The sequence below is a fragment of the Loxodonta africana genome, chromosome 8, assembly GCF_030014295.1.
Source record: "Loxodonta africana isolate mLoxAfr1 chromosome 8, mLoxAfr1.hap2, whole genome shotgun sequence".
Taxonomy (NCBI): domain Eukaryota; kingdom Metazoa; phylum Chordata; class Mammalia; order Proboscidea; family Elephantidae; genus Loxodonta; species Loxodonta africana.
In genome coordinates this window covers 96855772-96875974 of record NC_087349.1, presented here as the reverse complement: position 1 = coordinate 96875974, position 20203 = coordinate 96855772, and the positions used below count along the sequence as shown (strand labels likewise).

At 38.0% G+C, this 20203-nt stretch overlaps 1 protein-coding gene across 5 annotated transcripts in view; it reads left to right on the top strand.

The window, feature by feature from the left end:
• Positions 1-700: 700 nt before the first annotated feature.
• The window catches only part of HERPUD2 (HERPUD family member 2), a 35099-nt gene continuing 15596 nt past the window's right edge, over positions 701-20203 (top strand). The window contains exons 1-5 of one of the 5 annotated variants that reach the window (XM_023544298.2): positions 706-942; positions 1127-1546; positions 11742-11819; positions 14379-14492; positions 17597-17751. In XM_023544298.2, the coding sequence (XP_023400066.1) occupies positions 1400-1546; positions 11742-11819; positions 14379-14492; positions 17597-17751 (494 nt within the window). In that variant the 5' untranslated portion in view covers positions 706-942; positions 1127-1399. Of the gene's footprint in view, positions 943-993; positions 1547-11741; positions 11820-14378; positions 14493-17596; positions 17752-20203 lie in introns of those variants that run through there. The other 4 variants (XM_064290137.1, XM_064290138.1, XM_003406954.4 and 1 more) reach the window with 4 other exon arrangements.

The window sequence follows — 20203 nt, the reverse complement described above, 5'->3', positions numbered from 1 at the left end:
GAAGATTAACATTTGAGAGTCTGCCATAAGCCAGAACAGTACCAAATGGTTTACATACACACCTAACTCACTTACTGATCAGCAAGCACTTAGGTAGGCATTACCGTCCCCATTTAGAGAAGTAAACTGAGACTCAGAAAGGTTGGCCACCCTCAGGCAGCGACCAGAGGTAGACTTCAAGTCTAACTTTGAAAGCCTTTGCTCTTTACTCAACGTACACCAGTCTCTTCGCCGCCAAAGCTCCTGGCCCCGTGCTTTGCAAACAGTCCACACTCAAGATATTTTGATTAATTTCAAAATTAAGGATTAGAACTTCAAGGATCAGGAGGAACAGTTACTTTTGCAGAGGGAAATGTCAAGCTGGAGATGAGTGTAGTCATGACAGAGTAATGTCAGCCCCTGGGGGCCGGGGGCCAACGAACCGTCAGTCAGCGGGGCTCCGAGGCGCCCGACTAGCCTCTCGACGGCGGGAAGCGCGATCTCAGGCGTCCCCGGGTGTCCAGGACGCCGCGGACGGAGGCGGGGCCAGGAGGGTCACGCGCCGGGGCGTGCCGCGCGTGACGCACTTCCGCCCTGAGCCTTCCGGTTTAAAGGGGACCCGGACCCTCCGCACAACAACAAAACCTGCGCGCGCGGCCGGCGTCGCGGCTCTCGTCCCCACCCTCCTGCCACCTGCAGCCGCCTCTGCCGCGCCCGGCTCCGCCCGGCCCCGCCCTGCCCCGCCCAGCCCGAAGGGTCAGGCGGAGAGTGGGGCCGCGCCCTTTGGCCAACTTCTCCCTACTTCCACCCGCGCCGCCTCGCGAGACCCGGGGCCGGGCCGTGGTCACCGCCGAACAGCAGGAAGGGAGCGGCCGTCGCGGAGGACGCCCGGCCGGACTCTAAGTCCGGCGGCCCTGTCACGCACAGAGGGCGGCGGTGGCGGGCCCTGCGACCTCCAGTCAGGTACCGTTCCCCCGGCTGGCTGCCCCGTCCCTTCTCCGGCCCTCTCGGCGGCCCGTCGCGTAGGGGCCTTGTTGCGTTTCAGCTTGTGGGTCGTGGCGGGGGCGGAGGGGTGAGTCGGCCCTTAGCGCCCGCACAACGCGCCCTTCTCATCGCTTTCTCTTTCTTTATCCGCCTCCCTCCGCAGTCCGGAGCCAGGCGGAGCCCGGACCTGGCGGGGAAATCTGCACCCACGGCCCGGCCCCCAGACCTCGCCGCCGCCGCTGTCTCTGCCTCTTGTCCAGCCTTGGTACCTGCGATGGCCTTCGTATCGCCCGATGCACTTGTGACTGACTTGGACACGAAATACTAAGAACTCACTTCCGTCCCCCACCCCAGTGGCGCAGGCGCTAACCAGCCGCCTCGGGTCACTTGGGTTTAACTGCTGCTGCTTTTGACTCTGTCCGACTTTGGGGACGCCATGGACCAAAGTGGGATGGAGATTCCTGTGACCCTCATCATTAAAGCACCGAATCAGAAATACAGTGACCAGACTATTAGTTGCTTTTTGAACTGGACCGTGGGGAAACTAAAAACGCATCTATCTAACGTGTACCCTAGCAAACCAGTAAGTGTCTAAACGCTGGGCTTGTCTGCTCTGGCTAGCAGCTTGTCACGCCATGCCCACCGCTTCCCTTCCCTGTGCGTTTCCTCGTTTATTGGATCAAATAAGTCTGTTCTAGTAGATTGTGAACAGTTTTGAGGTTGTGTCTCTTCAGTGTCCCAACCATCATTAATATTTTCCTGGTGACGTTCAGTTAATTAGAATATGCAGAAATATCAAGAGGTAAGAATTTGCAGGCATGGAAAAGGGACCATTTTCCTTGACTTAAAGTCATCAGTTTAGTATGGGATGACAGATGCATGCTGTTTTTAAGACAGGTGAACTGCAACCAGTATTAAAGCTCTTGTTGCTTTATTAGACTAAAATTCCATTTTGCTTTCAATGTCCGGCCTGGAAATTTGTTCACTGTTCAAGAGCAATTATTTCTTAAAAATAAGTGACCTTGAAAGGTGTACCTTTGAGACTAGTATGTTTCCAGAAGTTTTAAGTCATAGATTCACTTTCTTATGGTCCCCACCCCCTTCTGATACTTCCCCTGTAGCGGGCAAGTGTAAATTTCTTTAATTTAGAAGAGAACCATCCTTCTATCCCTACTCCACAATTTGTTGCATCTTTATATTCCTTTTATATGGCCATATGTAAATCAATATGGCAACGTTTTCCATTCTGAATCATTTTTGGATGTTGCAAAGATAATAAATAAAATAAAGATTGACAGTACAACTCCATTTGTCCCCAAAGTCAGATTTCAAAGTACATAGTTGGTGATTAAAGAAGCCATAGGCCTTGGAGAGATATATAAGAAAGAACAAGTGTAATATAATGTAGAGTGTATGAAAGTGAAGCTTTGACATTCTCTGCTGTATAAATTTTTCTTTCCCCAACAAGTAGTGTTCAGCAATTACTGAGCCTTGTCATTAATGAGGATTGGATTTTAGGGTGGGAAGTATTTTTGGCATCAGGCCAAGGCATGGATCTCTTGGAAGGCAGCTATGCTTCCTAGGCTTTACTTGTTTTATGCAGGTAGTGAGGACAGCACTTGATTTATAGTAAGATATTTATGAATTAGGACTGTTTCAGTGTTGTAGTGTTTAGTTGTTAGGCTGTTAGACTTCTAGAATAACCACAGAAATAGGGCAGTTATTGCAAAAATGGGAGGTTTCGGAAAACAGCTATTAGTTGGCATTAGCTGTATTTTTATCAGTACTTTGTGATAGGAGTGCTTTAAGGTCCTTAAGTACTTCAAACAAACTGGTTGAAGCTCTCATTTATTCATATCTTTTGTTTGAAAGTGAAGATTTACATGGGGGTAACAATTTGAAAAATTTCTGCTTTATAAAAGAGTTCGTATTAGATTTGAGTGGTTAGCTTTATACATTTTTAAAGTGGAAAAAGCTTTTCAGAATAGACAGTGTTGAAACTTACAGCCTTTCGCAGTACCGTTTATAATGTAGTCTGAACACCGTTCCAAAGAACATTCTTGAGCATATACCTATTTGCTGACGTTCGTACTTACCTGTGTTATGTTATACTATTAAACCAAAAAGGACTTGGTCTGCGGTGTGGCAGACCAAGAGTTACCCTTTTTTTAAAGTTTTTCTCTTTTAAATATTATGTGAGGGAGAAGAATGACCCTATTTGCCTTATCTTTTCGTGGGAGAAGTCTGCTTTTGGCAGGGTTCTGCCAGTGCAGCACTTGTCACCAGTTGACGATGCTCAGTGCCCAGGTGTATTAGTCAGCGGCTTAAGGACTAGATCAGGTGCAAACTTCTCTGCGCCTCTGTTCCCTTCCAACTGCCTTGTGCACATTGAAGACATTTTTGGAGGCTGTACCAAATCATATGCCGCATATTAATGACCTATCTTGTGGCAAACCTCTTTTTCTCCTCCAGTAAGTCTTCTCCAAATGAGTTGTAATAATATCTAAAGTTCATTTCTAGGTTCAGAGTGGGTGGGGGCTGGAGTACACATGTTTATTTTCATAGAATTTCAGTGAAAAGTTTGTATAGTTATTGTATTTGACACATTTACATTTTGACTTATTTATCACTTGAGAAGTAATTTGAAGTGTCAACAGTTGTTGGCAGATCAGTTGTTTCACTGTACCCCAAGTACTGCCATAGGTAGTCCTCACCGTAGGAATTGGAGTCCTACAAGTGTACTTTGTAAGGTTGTTATTTAGAATTCAAAACGTTTTGTAATATAAACATTATACAGAAGGACACAGGTCTACTTAAGATTGATTTTGTGTTTTTAAGTTTTTCAAGTTCTGGTTGATGTTTAACAGAAGTCATTTCCTATTCCTCTTCCTTGCACATCTGCCTGGTTTCCTGGTGGAGGTGGGTGGACTTGGAATCAGAATAGGGCTCCAGTGCCTTGTAGGAGCAGGCACCTCCCAGTAAGAAGTAAAAAGTTGATAATTGTGGTCAACATTGCTCTAATTGGGTGTCATGGGTCGGGTGGATTAGAGGCATTGCCTTCTATGAAAATAAATGGTAACTCCTGGTGGAGGAAAAATGGAAATTCAAAAATTGTCATTTGGGACAGGGATAGGTTACATGTCTACAAGGATAGATTACGTGTCTACATGCTGTTAATGGAATTCTGGCTAACCTACTAATTGGGTAAAATTTTACGGTCAGATTATGACTCAATCACAAATTATCTCCACATGGATACTTAGATTCACGCCTCACCCAAATGAACCCATAACAAATCTGTACCCCATGTCCCACCTTCCAAACACGCTTTGTCTTCACTTATTTAACTAGAATTTTATTGATCTGGCGTTTGAATGTCTATATGCTTAACACCAAGATCCTTTGCTCTTACGAAGCTTGTGTCCAGTGGGGGATGCAGATGTCTAAGTAAATAACAACAGTATTGTGTGACTAGTGTTATACAAGAGGACCAGACAGTGTGCTGTAGGAGCACAAGAATGGGAGATCGGTCTGCTCTGGAGTGGGGGTCAGGGAATATGTAGCTTTTTTAAAGAAAAGGTCCACAAGGACATTCAAGTGTTTCTAAACATTGGGTAACAGTTTTAAACAGACTAAATAAGTCAGGATCTGACAGCTTCCTTTTTTTTTTTTTTTAATTTTAACTATTCATTTAGAGCTAATGTTGTACTGATGTCTCTAAATGCTTTACATTACTATATTAGATAGAGTTCTTTTCTTCCATGTGGGAGAGATGGATTTAATTCTCAGCCAGTGCATCTCACATGCAGCCACAACTCATCTGTCAGTGGAGCTTTGTGTGTTGCTATGATGTTGAACAGGTTTCAGTGGGGTTTCCAGACTAAGACAGACTAGGTAGAAAGGCCTGGTGATCTTCTGAAAGTTAGTCATTGAAAACTTTGTGGATTACAACAGTCCAATCTGCAATGAATCATGGGGATGGTGAACGACTGGGCAGCCTTTGGTTCCGTTGTGAATGCGGTTGCCATGAGTTGGGGGCTGATTTGAGGACAGCTAACAACAACATACTTAGTATATTTAGTATTACCAAGTAATGCTGTATTAATGAAAAAGATCATAGATCTTTAATGGGCTACAAAGGGGAAGGTATTTTCCAGTTAGGAAGTGAAGCAGTTGCCATATTTGTGAATGTGCTTACAAAGTCATCATTAAAAACCTTGGATGTGGAGTTCAGCTCTTTGGGAGTTTAACTTTGGGTGGTATTGGTAGCTGGTTTAGGACTTGGTTTAGGGACTGGGAGGTATACCAGTTAAGGTTGATAGTGTATGTAGATAACTGTGAGTTATATATGACACTTGTCATCACTTCTTCACTTTAGTCTTTCAGATCCTGAAATTGATCCATAGTGTCAAATAATTATTCTGAAATTTTGGTACATTCCTACTAGGGGATGAAGATAACTGCCAAGAAGACCACATTTACTTGAGTTTTAGACTTTAATCTTAGTTTAGACTTAGTTATTAGGGATGTGAATATCAAGATGGCTGAACTTAATGTCATCCAGTAGGATGGACTATCCTAGAGAAAACTTAAAAAATGTGAATCTCTAAGTCCAGTTAGGCCCTTTCGTTAGCTCTTCTTTCTTACTATCTGGTCTTATGCACAAACAGTAACTAAGATGGACCCGACTCATCCTGAATTCCATGTTGAAGGCAACCCTTCTGGGGGCTTGCTTATCTTGGCTCCCCATTTTTCAGTCTTGGACTTAGAATGCTCCTTGATTGTGTCCCTCATTTCTGGGAAGATCTCCACCTTTGCTGTTCAGCCCATTAAATTAAAGCAGTCACTTTCATTACTTAGGCCTTCGACCTTTCCAGATCAGCTTGGGAGGTTTGTGCTGCTTTTTGCAATTATTCCTTGGCTCTGAGATTGTGTTAAAATTAAAGGAACCAAGAATAGAACCAGCTGTATAGGTTCTGTTGGACAATACAACATTCCATAACTAAATTGCCTACCATCCAGAGGAAGTCTTTTATTTTCATTACCAGTAGGAATAGTTTATAATATATAATTTGAGATTTAATATCTCTAATTTTTGTAATACCTTACCCTGTTACTTTGCCAAGTCATCTCTGAAACCTGCCAGCTTAATCACCTCAGAACTGTTGCATTAGGGTCTATAGTCCATACACATAAATAATTTTGAACCAGTGTCTAGAACATTTGAATACAAAAATTTAAGATGATTTTATGTCACCTAGCAATAGTTCAAAAAATTTAAAACTCTTTAAACAAAGGCTATGATTAAATTGTATGTAAACGTTGATGAAAAACAGACAAAAAGTATTGAATGAGTGCTGACTACAATTTGTTTTCTTAACTCCTTTGTAACTTTCTCCTAATGCCTTTTGGGAAAATAGTGGTATTATGAAGATAAGATTTTTTAAAATCATTCATTGCTTTTCAACATAGGGCTTTTCTAGAACTTTTAGACTATAAGTTTCCCATCTTTACATAATGTTACTAATTTGATTGTCTAGACTGCTTTTATTTAACAGTCATGCTTGGGGCTCTGAATGGTTTTAAGCTACCGTTTACTAAATGTTTGCCGTGTGAGCTAGGCATCCTACTAAGGACTTTGTATGCTTTATAACATTGATTCCTCATAGCTACCTTATGATGTAAGTTTTATTATTAGCTATTTTACGGAGGAGGAAACTGAGGTTTAGTTATTTTTTTTGTTTGTTTAAGGTCATATAACTGTAAACCGTGGAACTGAAATTTGAACCCAGGTTGGTCTAACTTGAAAGCTAGGCCGTTTACTGTTACTGCTTACATTATATGTAAAAAGATGAAGAAAAGATCTTAAGGACTTGGCCATCTCAATTATGTACTTGAAGACTACAAGGAAAAACTAAAAGGAAGCAATTGAAATATTAAAAGAGATGTGTGTGTTTAAATGGTTTGTGTCCAAGAGCTACAATGAATGGATAGCATAGCCATTACACTGTTACAACACTCATCAGCTTAGGGTGCAGTTCTGTTTATTCTTATAAGTTGTAGAGAAGTTATAAGATCATAAGTAACATCTAAAGTCCTCAAAGCACTTTGACTTTGCACTATCTTTTCACATCGCTGCTAGTTCTGTGAACCATAGCCATTGTGTGTTTTGGCATTCTCTGTTGTATAAACACCTGATTTATGAACGGCCTGTGATTGGAATACCCCTTGGAGTTCCAGAGCTATTGCTTTTCTTCTGTGTGCTGGTTTGCTTACTGATGGTGCAAGTAGATAAGGAGTGGAGATTATTTGAGTAAGGCATGTTTGCATTTACAGTGTTTTTGAATTTCCTGGTATGTTAGATCTAGTGGCTTTAGTGGGAGATGAGAGGCAGTAGTTGCTACAGGGGTGCGAGGGTGCGAACCACATTGGGTAACACTGTCTGGGAGGGGGTGGGGAGGTGATACCAAAATGGTTGTCTGTAAAATTTTTGTGCAGTGTTTCAGCAGAAATTTATTTTTTGTAAAAATATCCCTGTAGTTAGCTATAACAACAAAAAAAATTTCCTAAGCCCAGCTTTCATGTATCAGTGTACGTACAAGGCTAAAACTCTATTCTAAATTTACTTTTGAACCTTCTGATGCATTTAATCATTACTCAACTACAACGCTTCAAATCACATGGTTTCGTCTGGGTTGTAAGCATGCACTGTCGTTTTCATTGCTGCAGGTGTTTTTATAGTTGCTGGTTTTGTCAAATATTTTGGTGTTTTAGCTGTAATATCGTGGTATTTAGGGTGGCTGCAACAATGGGCTGAAACATAACAATGATTGTGAGGATGGCACAGGTCAGGGCACTAGTTCATTTGGTTGTGTATAGGGTCGCTGTGAGTTGGATGGCACCTAACAACAACAACAGCATGGGGGATGCCACCATGAGTTACCACACTGGGTGACACCAACCCTAGTGACGCCAGTGATGAGAGGAAAGGTGTTCTAGTACAAATTCACAGAATTCATTTCCCACGGAAGAGATATTCTGTGCACCTTCTGAGAACCAGCTCTTTAAAGCTGTTTAGACTTGGGACTGAACTATGTATGTAAGAACTGAGGTATTAATAGTTACTAGTTTCAAGGGACTTGGTTTATAGTTCTTTGAACATGTAAGTTGAAGATTGCTTTTACTGAGCTGTTAGAATGCTAGATATTTTAAAATTAGCATGTGAAATTGATTTGATTACGCTGAAGTCATACACACTATGAACATGATTTTTTAAGTCATACGTAATTATGAGAGACCCATTTAGTCCTTAACATAAAAAATTTAATTTTTGGATACCAAGTAGTTGACTTTCTTGAAATATAAAAGCATTGTTGGCTTTGTAAGCCCATCTATCAGATTCTTGTGAATATTTTAAATGCATTAGGGAAGCCTAGTGTTTTTTCTGTTTTTGATATCTGGTTAAACATTAAAAGAACAAAGTACTTAAAGGTATATGTAGACCTTCTAGAAGAAAAAAAATTCCCTAGATTAAGGTTTATTTTTGCATATGTACCAGCAGGTGGTTCTTAGCAATGTCTGGTAAGTGGGTAGCAAGCTTTTTTTTTGGCCAAAACCTGTTGCTGTGGAGTCGATTTCGACTCATAGCAACCTTATAGGACAGGGTGGAACTGCCCCATAGCGTTTCTAAGGAGTGCCTTGTGGATTTGAACTGCTGGCCTTTATGGTTAGCATCCGTAGTGCTTAACTACTACACCACCAGGGTTTCTGGCCAGGGGGTTAAGCAGCTGTTTATTTGGAGCGGCGTAGTTGTCATCAGGATGTTTCCAGTTGGGTGATTTAGGTGACTCTGCTCTACCATATATCACTGGGCTTCTTCTGAGCTGGAGCAGTGGAGGAGGTTGAAGGTGTACCTGATAGAATTTGATGACCCTTGGATCTAGGCTGTAAGAAAGAGGAGTCAAGGGTGAGTCCAAGGTTTTTAGCTTGAGCAACAGGAAGACTGGTATTGTTAACAGAGGTGGTTATGTTTGTCTGTAAATACGTTAATCTGGTGTAGCCAATATCTTACTGATAGAAATTTTTAATTGACAATTTAATTGGTACCTTATTTAGATTTGCCAGCCCTGAGTCTTCTGAATTCTTATATTTAAACATCATGTCATTTTTCTTTTTTGAGAGAAAAATCAACTTTTATGTTTTAAGGCACTGAGATCTTAAAGTTTGTTATAGCAGTCAACATTACTTACCTTAATACCGAAATGGAAATTTCAGAGTAAAAGATAGTGGTATTATTCGCAGATCTGGATAAACAAAATTGCATTACTCTTAAAAGTTAAACTGAATTTGAATTGAGTTCTCAAAATCTTTATTTTCCTAATGCTGTTGCTTACAGTACCAAAATAACTAGTTAAAAATTCAGTCAGTAAATCATGGTGCTGTTTGTTAAATCATGCCTGACAACTGGCTTGCCTGATGTTTAGACTAAATTAATTGGTATCTGAGCTGAAGAGGCTGTTTTTTTAGCTTAAGTTAGGTACATGAGAAATTTTTTTGTTTTCAGTCACAAATTGAAAGAATTCCTTCTCTTTTTGAAACAATTTCAGCTTATCTGAAGGTGTTTGAGTATGCAACTTAAGTAACAATATATATTTTTTGAGAAATAATTCACATAAAGCTCACCCTTTTATAAAGTAGTGTTTTGTGTTTCACAAAGTTGTGCAGCCAGCACCAGTGTCTAATTCCAGTGCATTTTCATCACCCTAAAAAGAATCCTTATGCTCATTAGCAGTCACTCTATATCCCCAGTTGTCTTTGACAACCACGAATTTACTTTCTACCTCTACGGGTTTTTCTTTTCTGGACATTTTCTATAAATGGAATCTTACAATATATGGCCTTTTGTGTCTATATTCTTTCATTTATCATAGTATTTTCAAGAATCATCCACGTTGTGGCATGTATCAGCATTGCATTCCTTTTTATGGATGAATAATATTCCATTGTATTCATATGTATCATATTGTTGGGGGCTGTTTCCACTTTTTGGCTATTATAATGCTGCTACGCGCAGGTATATTTTCAGTTCTGTTGGGTATACCTAGGAATGGAATTGCCGGGTCCTAAGGTAACTGTTTAACTTTCTGAAGAACCACCCAACTGTTTTCATAGTGGCTGCACCATTTTAAAGCCCTACCAGCGGTGTATCAGGATTCTAATTTCTGTGCATTCTCTTCAGCACTTGTTTTTGCGTCATGGATTTTGGAGTACCATGTAATTTTGCTGTATTATTGTATTCTCTTTTCTGAAAATTGATGTTCCTTGCTGTGAAGGGGTAAAGTAGCAGTTTATTAGAAGTTGACCACTAATTTAGAGAAGATTTGGTTCTAGGATACTAACTACATGACTGCTCCCATCGTAGTAATCTCCTAGTATCAATACCATTTGTAGAAATGAGCCAGATGAGTTTACTACTAGGAAGTGTTTTAAATGAGTGTTATGGTTCACAGTCTAAACATTTCATTTCCATTCTTAATGATGGTAAAATAACTGGTATATCAAATTGTTGATATAGATAATATTTTGATAGAATTCTAGAAACATTTGGCCGTTTCTCAATTATGAAATAGGAGATCTTATAAAACCCGTTGCTTTGAGTCGACTCCGACTCATAGTGACCCTACAGGACAGAATAGAACTGCCCCATAGAGTTTCCAAGGTGGATTCGAACTGCTGACCTTTTGGTTAGCAACCTTAGCATTTAACCACTACTCTACCAGCGTTTCCAGGAGATCTTAGAGTAACTATAAACAAATGCTTTAATTTTAAATATTTTAATGCTAACAGTGTGAGAACTTAGTAGATTTATTACAAGTACAAAATATGACAGCAATAACCAGAACATTATTTCCTATTATGAGTTGTGTATAGAGATGACGACTGAATTTCCATGCACTTGTGTTGATTTTTCTTTATTCTTGTAATTTTGAAAAACGTTCAAAGGTATTTGTGAGTGTGGCAAGAATTCTAAAAAAGAGAATAGTTACTTAACTAAACCAAATGATTCTTTTGAATGAAAACCAGTAAATTGTTCTGCATCATGTTAGTAAAGAACAATCTTCTGTCTACCTTTTAGTTGAAAAATACTGACAAAACAATCCAGAATAACTCTGGTGACCTTGAACTTTTATCCCACTACTGACTTAATGAAAGGAGACCTGGTTGCACAGAGGTTAAGCGCTTAGCTACTAACGAAAAGATCGGCAGTTCAAACCCACCAGCACTCCATGGGAAAAAGATGTGGCTTCTGTAAAGATTTATAGCCTTGGAAACCCTCTATAGAGTTGCTGTGAGTTGGATTGATGATGGCAGTGGGCTTGGATTTGCTTTATTGACTTAATAAAAGGTCACCACCATCTCATACCCACTGTGTTGGCCGGGAATCTCATATTCTTGAAGGTTTTGAATGATAGTATACACGCATTGCATTATTACTGAAAAGACAAATTTCCAATGTATCTTTTTCCCCAAGTATTTTTTATTTGGTAATATATGTGTAGTTTATTATGTCTACAATAGATATACTTCTGTTTGCTGAGCTCTTAAATGTCTTTTCTTAAGTGGGATTTGGAAAAACAATAATTCTTGAATTATGTCAGCTTTCTACTTATTTGTGTCTAAAGGGAGTTTTATTTTACCCAAATTTAGGTGTGTTATTTCCAACCTTCAATTTGCTTAATTAGAAAAAGTTGAACTTTTCTCTTTGTCCCATTTCTTAGTTGACAAAGGATCAGAGATTGGTGTATTCGGGCAGACTGCTTCCCGATCATCTGCAGCTGAAAGACATTCTCAGAAAAGTAAGCTTTCCTATGACTGTTTGATACCAGATACATTCAGAGTGCGAGAGGAGATGTGTTCTCAAGTTTTATCAATACCCAGTCAGTTTAGTTTTTAGATACTTAAAACAAATCCTTTTAGTAGCATGGTTGGTAAAGATAAATTAGAAAGTAAAGAACATGATGATAGGTTCTGATGAGTTTGGTAACAGTTTTGTATACCCATTTGATAGCCAAATCTGAAATAGAAGTATATATTGGTGTTTAGGTATTTGTCATCTGTTTAAGAAAGTACTGTTGACAGGTCAGTAGTGCAGGAGTAGAATGTTCAAGTAGTGGAGAAGAATTTTCGCTGATACCAGTCTCTCTCTAAATCCCCTTTTGACCAAACCATGACATTTTAATACAGGTTACTTGGGTTAGGAGTTTAATTTCAGAACTGGAAATAGGATGAAGCCCAAATGGTCTACCAGTTAGCAAACTTTCAACTCTGGTGCCCAGAGCTAAAATATGTTTCAATATAGTGTTTTTTTTTTTTTTTTTAAACAGTTTGAATGCTAGTTATTTTAATGGTAGCTTTTAGCTCATGTTCATTTGTGGATTTTATACTGTTAAAACCTTTCTGCATTTGAAATGCTTTTTGTTTGTGAATATAGCAGAATTGAATACATAGTTTTTATGCTTTGCCTTAAATCTTTGACTTAACCCATCGTGTTGCTCTTAATATTTCTGATCTGATTTAGAAGATTTATATCCTCTCCTGGATGCTCGTGATCACCGGTGGGAAACTTCAAAAAAATTTATGCAGATGTATTTCTTGTGCTTTGATAGTTGGCCTTTTAGCTTTGCCAGTATGACTTTTTGCTGCTGTTTCATTTCAGTTATATAGTTGCAGTTTGTCCAAGTGATTTAATAACCTCTCTGTTTCTTGCAAAAAAAAAAAAAAAGTGGGATTTGCAGCAGAATTTTACTTTTTATGCTTAAAAACCTTTCTGCTCTCTGATCTTTGAAATACAAATGTATTTATTAACAATGGTAACTTGAATCTGCACATGAACACTTTCAAAAAAGCTTTTGCTGGCAGAAATGGTTTCAGACACAGATGACTTAAAAACTTATATTCAAAGGACTGTTGTACCCTTTTAGAAAACATTTTGAACAATATGTTTACATTTTGAATGGCTGTTTGGACTCTTTCTGTTAAAGTCAATGTTTCCCTTTACATTTTTCAATTAAATCCCACCACTAGCTTTACCTGTTTAGTTATAAAATATTTTACAAAAAATTCCCTAAAGGTGAATGAAATACTATGAGTTAATTATGATTAATATGACCTTTGAAACTAGGTTCTAAGGATAAACATCTTCTACTTAGATGGTTTTTAATATTCAGTATCAGAAGCTAAAGGGACATTGTAAATTAGAAACATCTTCAGCCTGCCATGTCAGACCTATCTCGTGCCTTACTGCCTTTGTGAAGCCTTTCCCCGGCGTTCTGACCCCCAGGAGCTTCTTCCCTAAACTGCTAAAGCAAGTATAGTTTGTGCTTCGCAGTTTCGTGGAAAAGATTGTTTTGTATTTTTCCCTAATTGGGCTTTAATGTGCTGGTCTGGTCTCTTAACAGTATCTTGAGCCTCTTTAAGGGAGGGATTCACCACAGAATAAGCACAATTCTAAGTTTATGTTTCATGGTAGACAATTGATAACTTCTTACTTTCTGGGAGCTTTGTTCTTCCTTCACCACTGGACATCTTCCTTCCCTTCTCCGCCCCCCCCCTTTTCCATCATTCTCTTTTTTTTTTGAATTGCTCACTCATCCTTTGTTTTTCTCTGTCTTCCTTTATTCTCTTTCCTTTCTCCATCTTGCTTGCTTGCTTGTTCTTTATAACTAAGTTTAAATGTACTGATGATGTCACTAAGCTAAAATGCCTCCCCTAATCATTACTTAGAATATTTTCTCTCTCTCATAGGTATAGTTTTCTGGAAACACATGGGATATTTAGAATATATATAGTTCAAATATATGCTTTTGTATATATCTTTATATAAATGTTACAAATAAAAAATAGTCTTTGACTTAAAAAAGCAAAACACTATGTATCACCTTGCTAAAATTAAGGCAAATGAGATTATGGTGAAATTATTTGAATTTTTTTGTAATAGCTGCTATGTCTCCAATAATGAAAATATTTCATTTTCACGATTTAAGGCTGGTAGGCCTAAGCTTAAAGGTGACTATTACAGTTTTGATATTAAGGAGCTAGATGTTTTTATATTGAAGTAATAGATTGTGTTGATATAATTTACAGCATTCTTTACTTCAGCACTACTTGTTATACAAAGTAATCATTTTTTATATAGCAGTCACAGAGTATTTAAATTATTTTCCAAGCATGGAGAAAATATTGAATTCAAAATGGCACCAAATTCAAAATGGCTGATGTAACTTCAAATGACAGTTTAGTACTAATAAAATGGCTGTGCTAGAAGGGACCTTAATTTTCAATTAGCTAAGCTACTGATTTTTTGAACTGTGCATTTTCCAGTGCTACCCTTTAAATGTAATCTTCTTTAATTTTAGCAAGATGAGTATCATATGGTTCATCTAGTATGTACTTCTCGGACTCCTCCCAGTTCTCCAAAATCTTGTACCAGTAGAGAAACTCATGAAGCATTGGCATCCAGCAGCAATTCTGTGAGTTATTTTGGGAGGAGTGAATGAAGTTTTTTTGATTATTTTACCTCTAAAAATAAAATGAAAAATCTGAACGATTGGTACTTGGGGGTTTTGAACAGCTAGGTTAGGCTTTTAAACTTTGATTTTAGAGATCTGATACGTAGCGTGATTCCTTGAAACTTGTTCACCATGAGTTATAATTTGCTGTATGCTAGGTCAGTAATAGAGCCAATTTAGAGGAGTTTAATTACTGAAATATTCAGAAAACAAAATTATGGTTATATAACACAAACTCTCAGGCCAGTGATGTTTCAGAGATGTTTAAGGTATTTAAGAGTTTAGTATACAGGCAGTCCCAAGGTTATGAACGTACGACTTAACATACAATCCATAGTTATGAACCAACCTCCATAAAGCCTATTACATTAAAAATTTGAGGTACAAGACCCAATTTACTTCACCGATATAAACTCTTTGGCTATTGTTCTGGGAGCCATCTTGGTGATGCAAGTCCTGGTGTGGTCTTTTGCCTGGCCAACCAAATAAAGCTTTTTCTTTTGTTTAAAAAAAATAACAATAATACTGTGGTTCATCATAACAAATGGGTGCTACTTTGTGCCCAGTATAAAACATTATTATTATTACTGTATTATTATGTTAAAGATGCTTTAGCGTATCTGGAAGTGTTTCTTTAATGTTTTTTATGTGTAGAGAGGTACACTATATACTAAGACAAACATACAACTAACTGATGTTAGATACATACCTAACTATTCTGACTTACATACAAATTCAACTTAAAGACAGACTTAAGAACGGAACCGGTTCGTAATCCGAGGACTGCCCGTATTTTATTCAGAGGAGCCCTGGTGGCACAGCGGTTAAGTTCAAACTCACTAGCCACACCATGGGAGAAAGATTTGGCAATCTGCTTCCGTAAACATTTATAGCCTTGAAAACCCTATTGGGCAGTTCTGCTCTGTCTTATAGGGTCGCTATGAGTTGGAATTGACTTGATGGTAGTGGGTATATTTTATTCAGTTGGGTTAAATTGTTTATGCTGAATCATCTTGAAGCAGATTTCTTGGTTAAAATTTTTGTGTTTTAAATGACCATACCTGGGTTATTCATTCCAGCTGCAGGGAAAGAATAACTTGATACACTCAACTCTTTCAGACTTGGGTGTACATCTCTCCCTTCTTTACTTTTCTATCTGCCTAAAATTGTTTTGGGGTATTTTTTAATAGTTGAACTTCTCAGTGTAGGTATTATCTCCAGATTTTAAAGTCAGTGTCCCAATCCGCTTATGTTATTTTTGATTGCCCAAAAAAACTTTGACACTTTTGGGGGTGAAAGGAAAGGATGAGTGGAAGTGAACTATAAATTTCTTGGGCAGGGAGCTTTCTTACTGCTAAGTATACCTTCCTTATTTAAGGGGGGAAGGAGGGAGGAGTAGACCTAGTTGGAAGATGTTCTAGTAGATTCTAGTTAACTACTTCTTTAAGAAACGAGATTCTTTAGTTAATATATTAGGATGACCACATTGGACAGTATTTTCTAGTACCAACCATGGGAGTTTAGCTTACATTAAATTGAAATGTACTTTGTCATAAAATTCAAGGGCGTTTATGTTTCTTGCCTTGCCATATGAAGGGACAAAACACTGGCATTGGGCTAGTTTTCTGTGAGCAGTCTTTGGGCACAGTTGTGTTGCTACAGTTTTGTTGGCAAAGAATCATCTCACTTGATTGAATTTTTTTAGTGGTCCCTCAGCCATGATTTTTGCATCATTAGAACATGTATCAGTTTTTTTTTTTTTCAAAGCATATTATAAAAATATAAAAAGTTTCAAAGCAAGGTTAAGTTGAATTCACTTTAATTTTTAATGGCTCAGAAATTTCACAGGGATTTGGAAATGTCTTAAAAATCTAATTGTGAAAGAGTTACCCGATGAAGTTAGAAATCATTGGTTCTGGAGAAATTAGGTTGTGCTGCCAATAGCTAGGCCTTTTTTTTTTTTTTTTTTAATGATTAATTGTGTTAACTGACATTATATTATGATGGTCTGTTTAATGAGAAATCTTGTCAAAAAAAGAAGCTTTCCTAGTTTATGTCCCTAAGAATCAGTCAGACTTCATAGTAAGATATTTTGATATCTATTTTGTTTGGAGTAGATTATTAGAGAAAGCTGCTGTTAGTTTTGCTAAAGACTGGTGTGTTTAGGCCCCTTCACATGGCAAGACTGAGGAAGGTACACATATAAAAACACAACCTGGCAATAGGGAAAGTGCAACTTTAATGAACTTAACAGGGTGTTAAAATGATATTGTATCCAGATTTTTTAAGTGGGAGAATTACAATTTTTGTAAAATGTACATTGTTTTAAATGACGCAAGCTATTTTCAAACAGCAACAAATTGGGATGGTCTTCAAAGGGGCTATTGCTTAAGGTTATTGAATCAGTGAGGTACTGACATCATTTGAGCATGAGAATTTAAAAATCCTCATTGGTATCTTGTTCACTTTGTTAAAAAAAAAAATTGGAGGCATCTATAAACTGGTAGAATTTTAGAACTAAATCTTGAGAATCCAGTTCAGCCTCAGTTTCTATGAGAACACTGAGATTCAGAGAGAGGTTAAGTGATCCTTTCATGTCAGTAGTAACACCAGATTCTGATTTTCTGATTCCTGTCATGCTCCTCATAATTTTAAACCAGTGTAACAGTAGCATGTTATATAGTACCTGGCACTAGCTGTTTAAATGGCATGGTAATTTGTACCATTTATTGAGCACCTTCTATGTGTCAGACATCGTGAAAGCAGCTTTGTATGCATTCATAAATCCTCACAGTTTAGTATGCTGTTGTTTTGTATATAATTACTACCCAGTGTTCTCTGTTTGAGAAATACAATGTATAATTAAGCAATTTTTGATTTTTTTGAACCATTACTCTCATCAGAGTTAAATACCTATTATACTGGGTTTGAGAGTCAAATCAGTAAATTTTAACATTTGGTTATTTTTCGGAGCAATTTCATGAATATATTTTTAGCAATGTGTCTGTGTTCTCATTGTAATGAATTAAATCTCCTTGAAAAAATAATTACATTTTTATTTGTAGAGTTCGGATCATTCAGGATCAACAACTCCATCATCTAGCCAAGAATCCTTGTCTATAGGTGCCAGCTCTTCCTCAGAAGGACTGAGGCAACGTACCGCTCCACAAGTACAAACGGACCCTGCAGAGAGTCATCAGTTCCCGTATGTCATGCAAGGGTGAGTGGCATTGTGGTAGCTGTGCATCATAATCGGGGCCTCTTAAAAATCAGTTACTTCTGATATTCACTCTAGCCCCTTTGCTACAAGTTTAAAATACATTTGAAATTTATTTTCAGAGCTAGAGGTTTAAGTAGAGCAGTGCTTTTGAAGGAAACCCTGGTGGCATAATGGTTAACAGCTACAGCTGCTAACCAAAAGGTCAGCAGTTCGAGTCCACCAGATACCCCTGGGAAACTCTGTGGGGCAGTTCTCCTCTGTCCTGTAGGGTCGCTGTGAGTCAGAACTGAAATTGAAAGCTGCTCATACATCAGAATCATCTAGGTCAGTTGTTAATGTTTGTACTAGTCACCTGGGCATTTCGTTAAGATGCAGGTTCTGATTCATTAGGGCTGATGGAGGCTGTGATTCTGAATTTTTAACAAGTTCCCAGGTGCTGCTGCTGCTTCTTGGACCATGTTTTGAGTAGCAAGGATCTAGGTAATTAACTGTTTTAAAATTCAGTCTCACTGCAGATGTACTCAGTTTACCTTCTGGGGATTGGAAGAATGGCCGAGTGAGAGTATACTTAGAATAGTGTAGGGCCCAATAATCTGTTTTTTAAAAGTTCACAGGTGTTTCTGATCAGCAGGCTGGGTAATGCTGAGGTAGAGTAAAACCATCATGTTATGAAAGGGTATGCCACCTATTCCATGTTATCCAGAATCTTTGTTGTTTTGAGAGTTCCTTTGGAGGAGTTTTCTCAAGAAGCTTGGTGTGGCTCCTGTATACTTAGCAATTACAGCAGGCTTCTTGGGTTAGGCAGTTCCAGGGGGAAAATGCAACCAGCGACCACAGGTAACACACATTTTTTGAACAGTTCAGAGACTAGGATCTTGGAGAATATGATTTGGTCCCGGGTTATGTCTGAAACCAGAGTATTTTACTGGGGAACTATTATTTGTTACTTTTCGAGTAAAGGAAGCATGAGTCATGGTCAGTGATGATAATTTTGTGTTGCTTGCAAGCCATGATGCTGTAGAGTGTGTGGCAGTGCTCCAGGTCCATGATGATGGGGCTGGAAATGAGGAAATAGCTATGACCCAGAATGGTAATTAAGTGAAGTAACTAAGGAGTAGCCATCGAGTGCTGTGCTAATTAGGATAGCACAAACATTCAGGTACTTTTTATTTAGAACTTCTAACTTAACTCAATTCTTAATGTAGGAAAACAAAGCTAAGTATTTAGGAAAACAAAGCTAAGTATTTAGGAAAACATAAGAAAACTGATCTGTCTAATATTTCTCAGATGTGAAGGCTTTCCTCTTGATAGAAGTGTTTAGATGAGGCTGCTGTAGACTTTTATAAAGCACCTATGAAACTATTTTTGTTTTCAGATAATGATTAGTACAACCCAAAACTTGGTTATATGTAAAAAACCAGTGTTCTCAGGGTTTATATTATGGAATAGTAGCTTAAAATACTTAGTCTCTTCACAGTGATTAATTTCCTTTCTTTTGTATGGAGTAAGGTATTTCAATTCTCAGTTTATACAAAGAGTTCGTGTATTTTATTTATTTATTTTTGGTGGTAGTGGTAGATGGGAGTATTATGCATGTAAATAAAAAAAATATATATGTGAATGAATGTATAATGACATGTTAATAGTTATGGCTGGATAAGATTTTTTAACTCTTATTCACAGTGAATGTATTTTGTAATAAACAAAACAAACCTGAGAAGATTGCAGGTCTTCAGGCTAAGACCATAGATACCTTGGGAAAAGATTAATAATTTCTCTACATTAGGTTGTTGAGGAAATCAGTAAAAAAAAAAAAAGACATTCAGCTCTTACAAATGTCTTAAACAGATTAGAAAAGTCTGACATAGTATATATTTTGCCAAAAACAAATTATTAAAATGGTAAGCAACAAAACCTTTCAAAGATATTTGAGATTCGTTTAAGAGGCTATTACTAGATGAATAATGTTTAATTTTAAATCAGGAGGTCACACAGACTCTGGAGCCAGCCTGACTGGGTATGAATCCTTCCTCTGTCCACTTACCAGCTTGGGCAAGCCCTTTCCCCACTCTGCTTCAGTTTGTTCATCTGGAAATGGGAATAATGGCACCTATTTTACACAGTTGCTGTGTGGATTTTTTTATGTAAGTGCTTAGCCCAATAATTGGCACATAGTGATGTGTTAGCAATTTCTTATAAATTCATTCGGCACACAGACTAATGTGTGTTTGGTACACTGAAACGTCCAGATGAGTGAATACCAGTGTGAGATGCTGGAAAACCTTGATATTTAGAGAGAGCACTGTGTGATTTCCAGAGCAATGTATATCAAAGGTCAGTTAGTAGATTATTAGTTCAACAATGAACATAATTTTGCTTGATCTCATAGTTGTCATTTTTGTTAATGAAGACTTTATATCTGTCTTTATGGAAATTTTATTGAACATAGCCT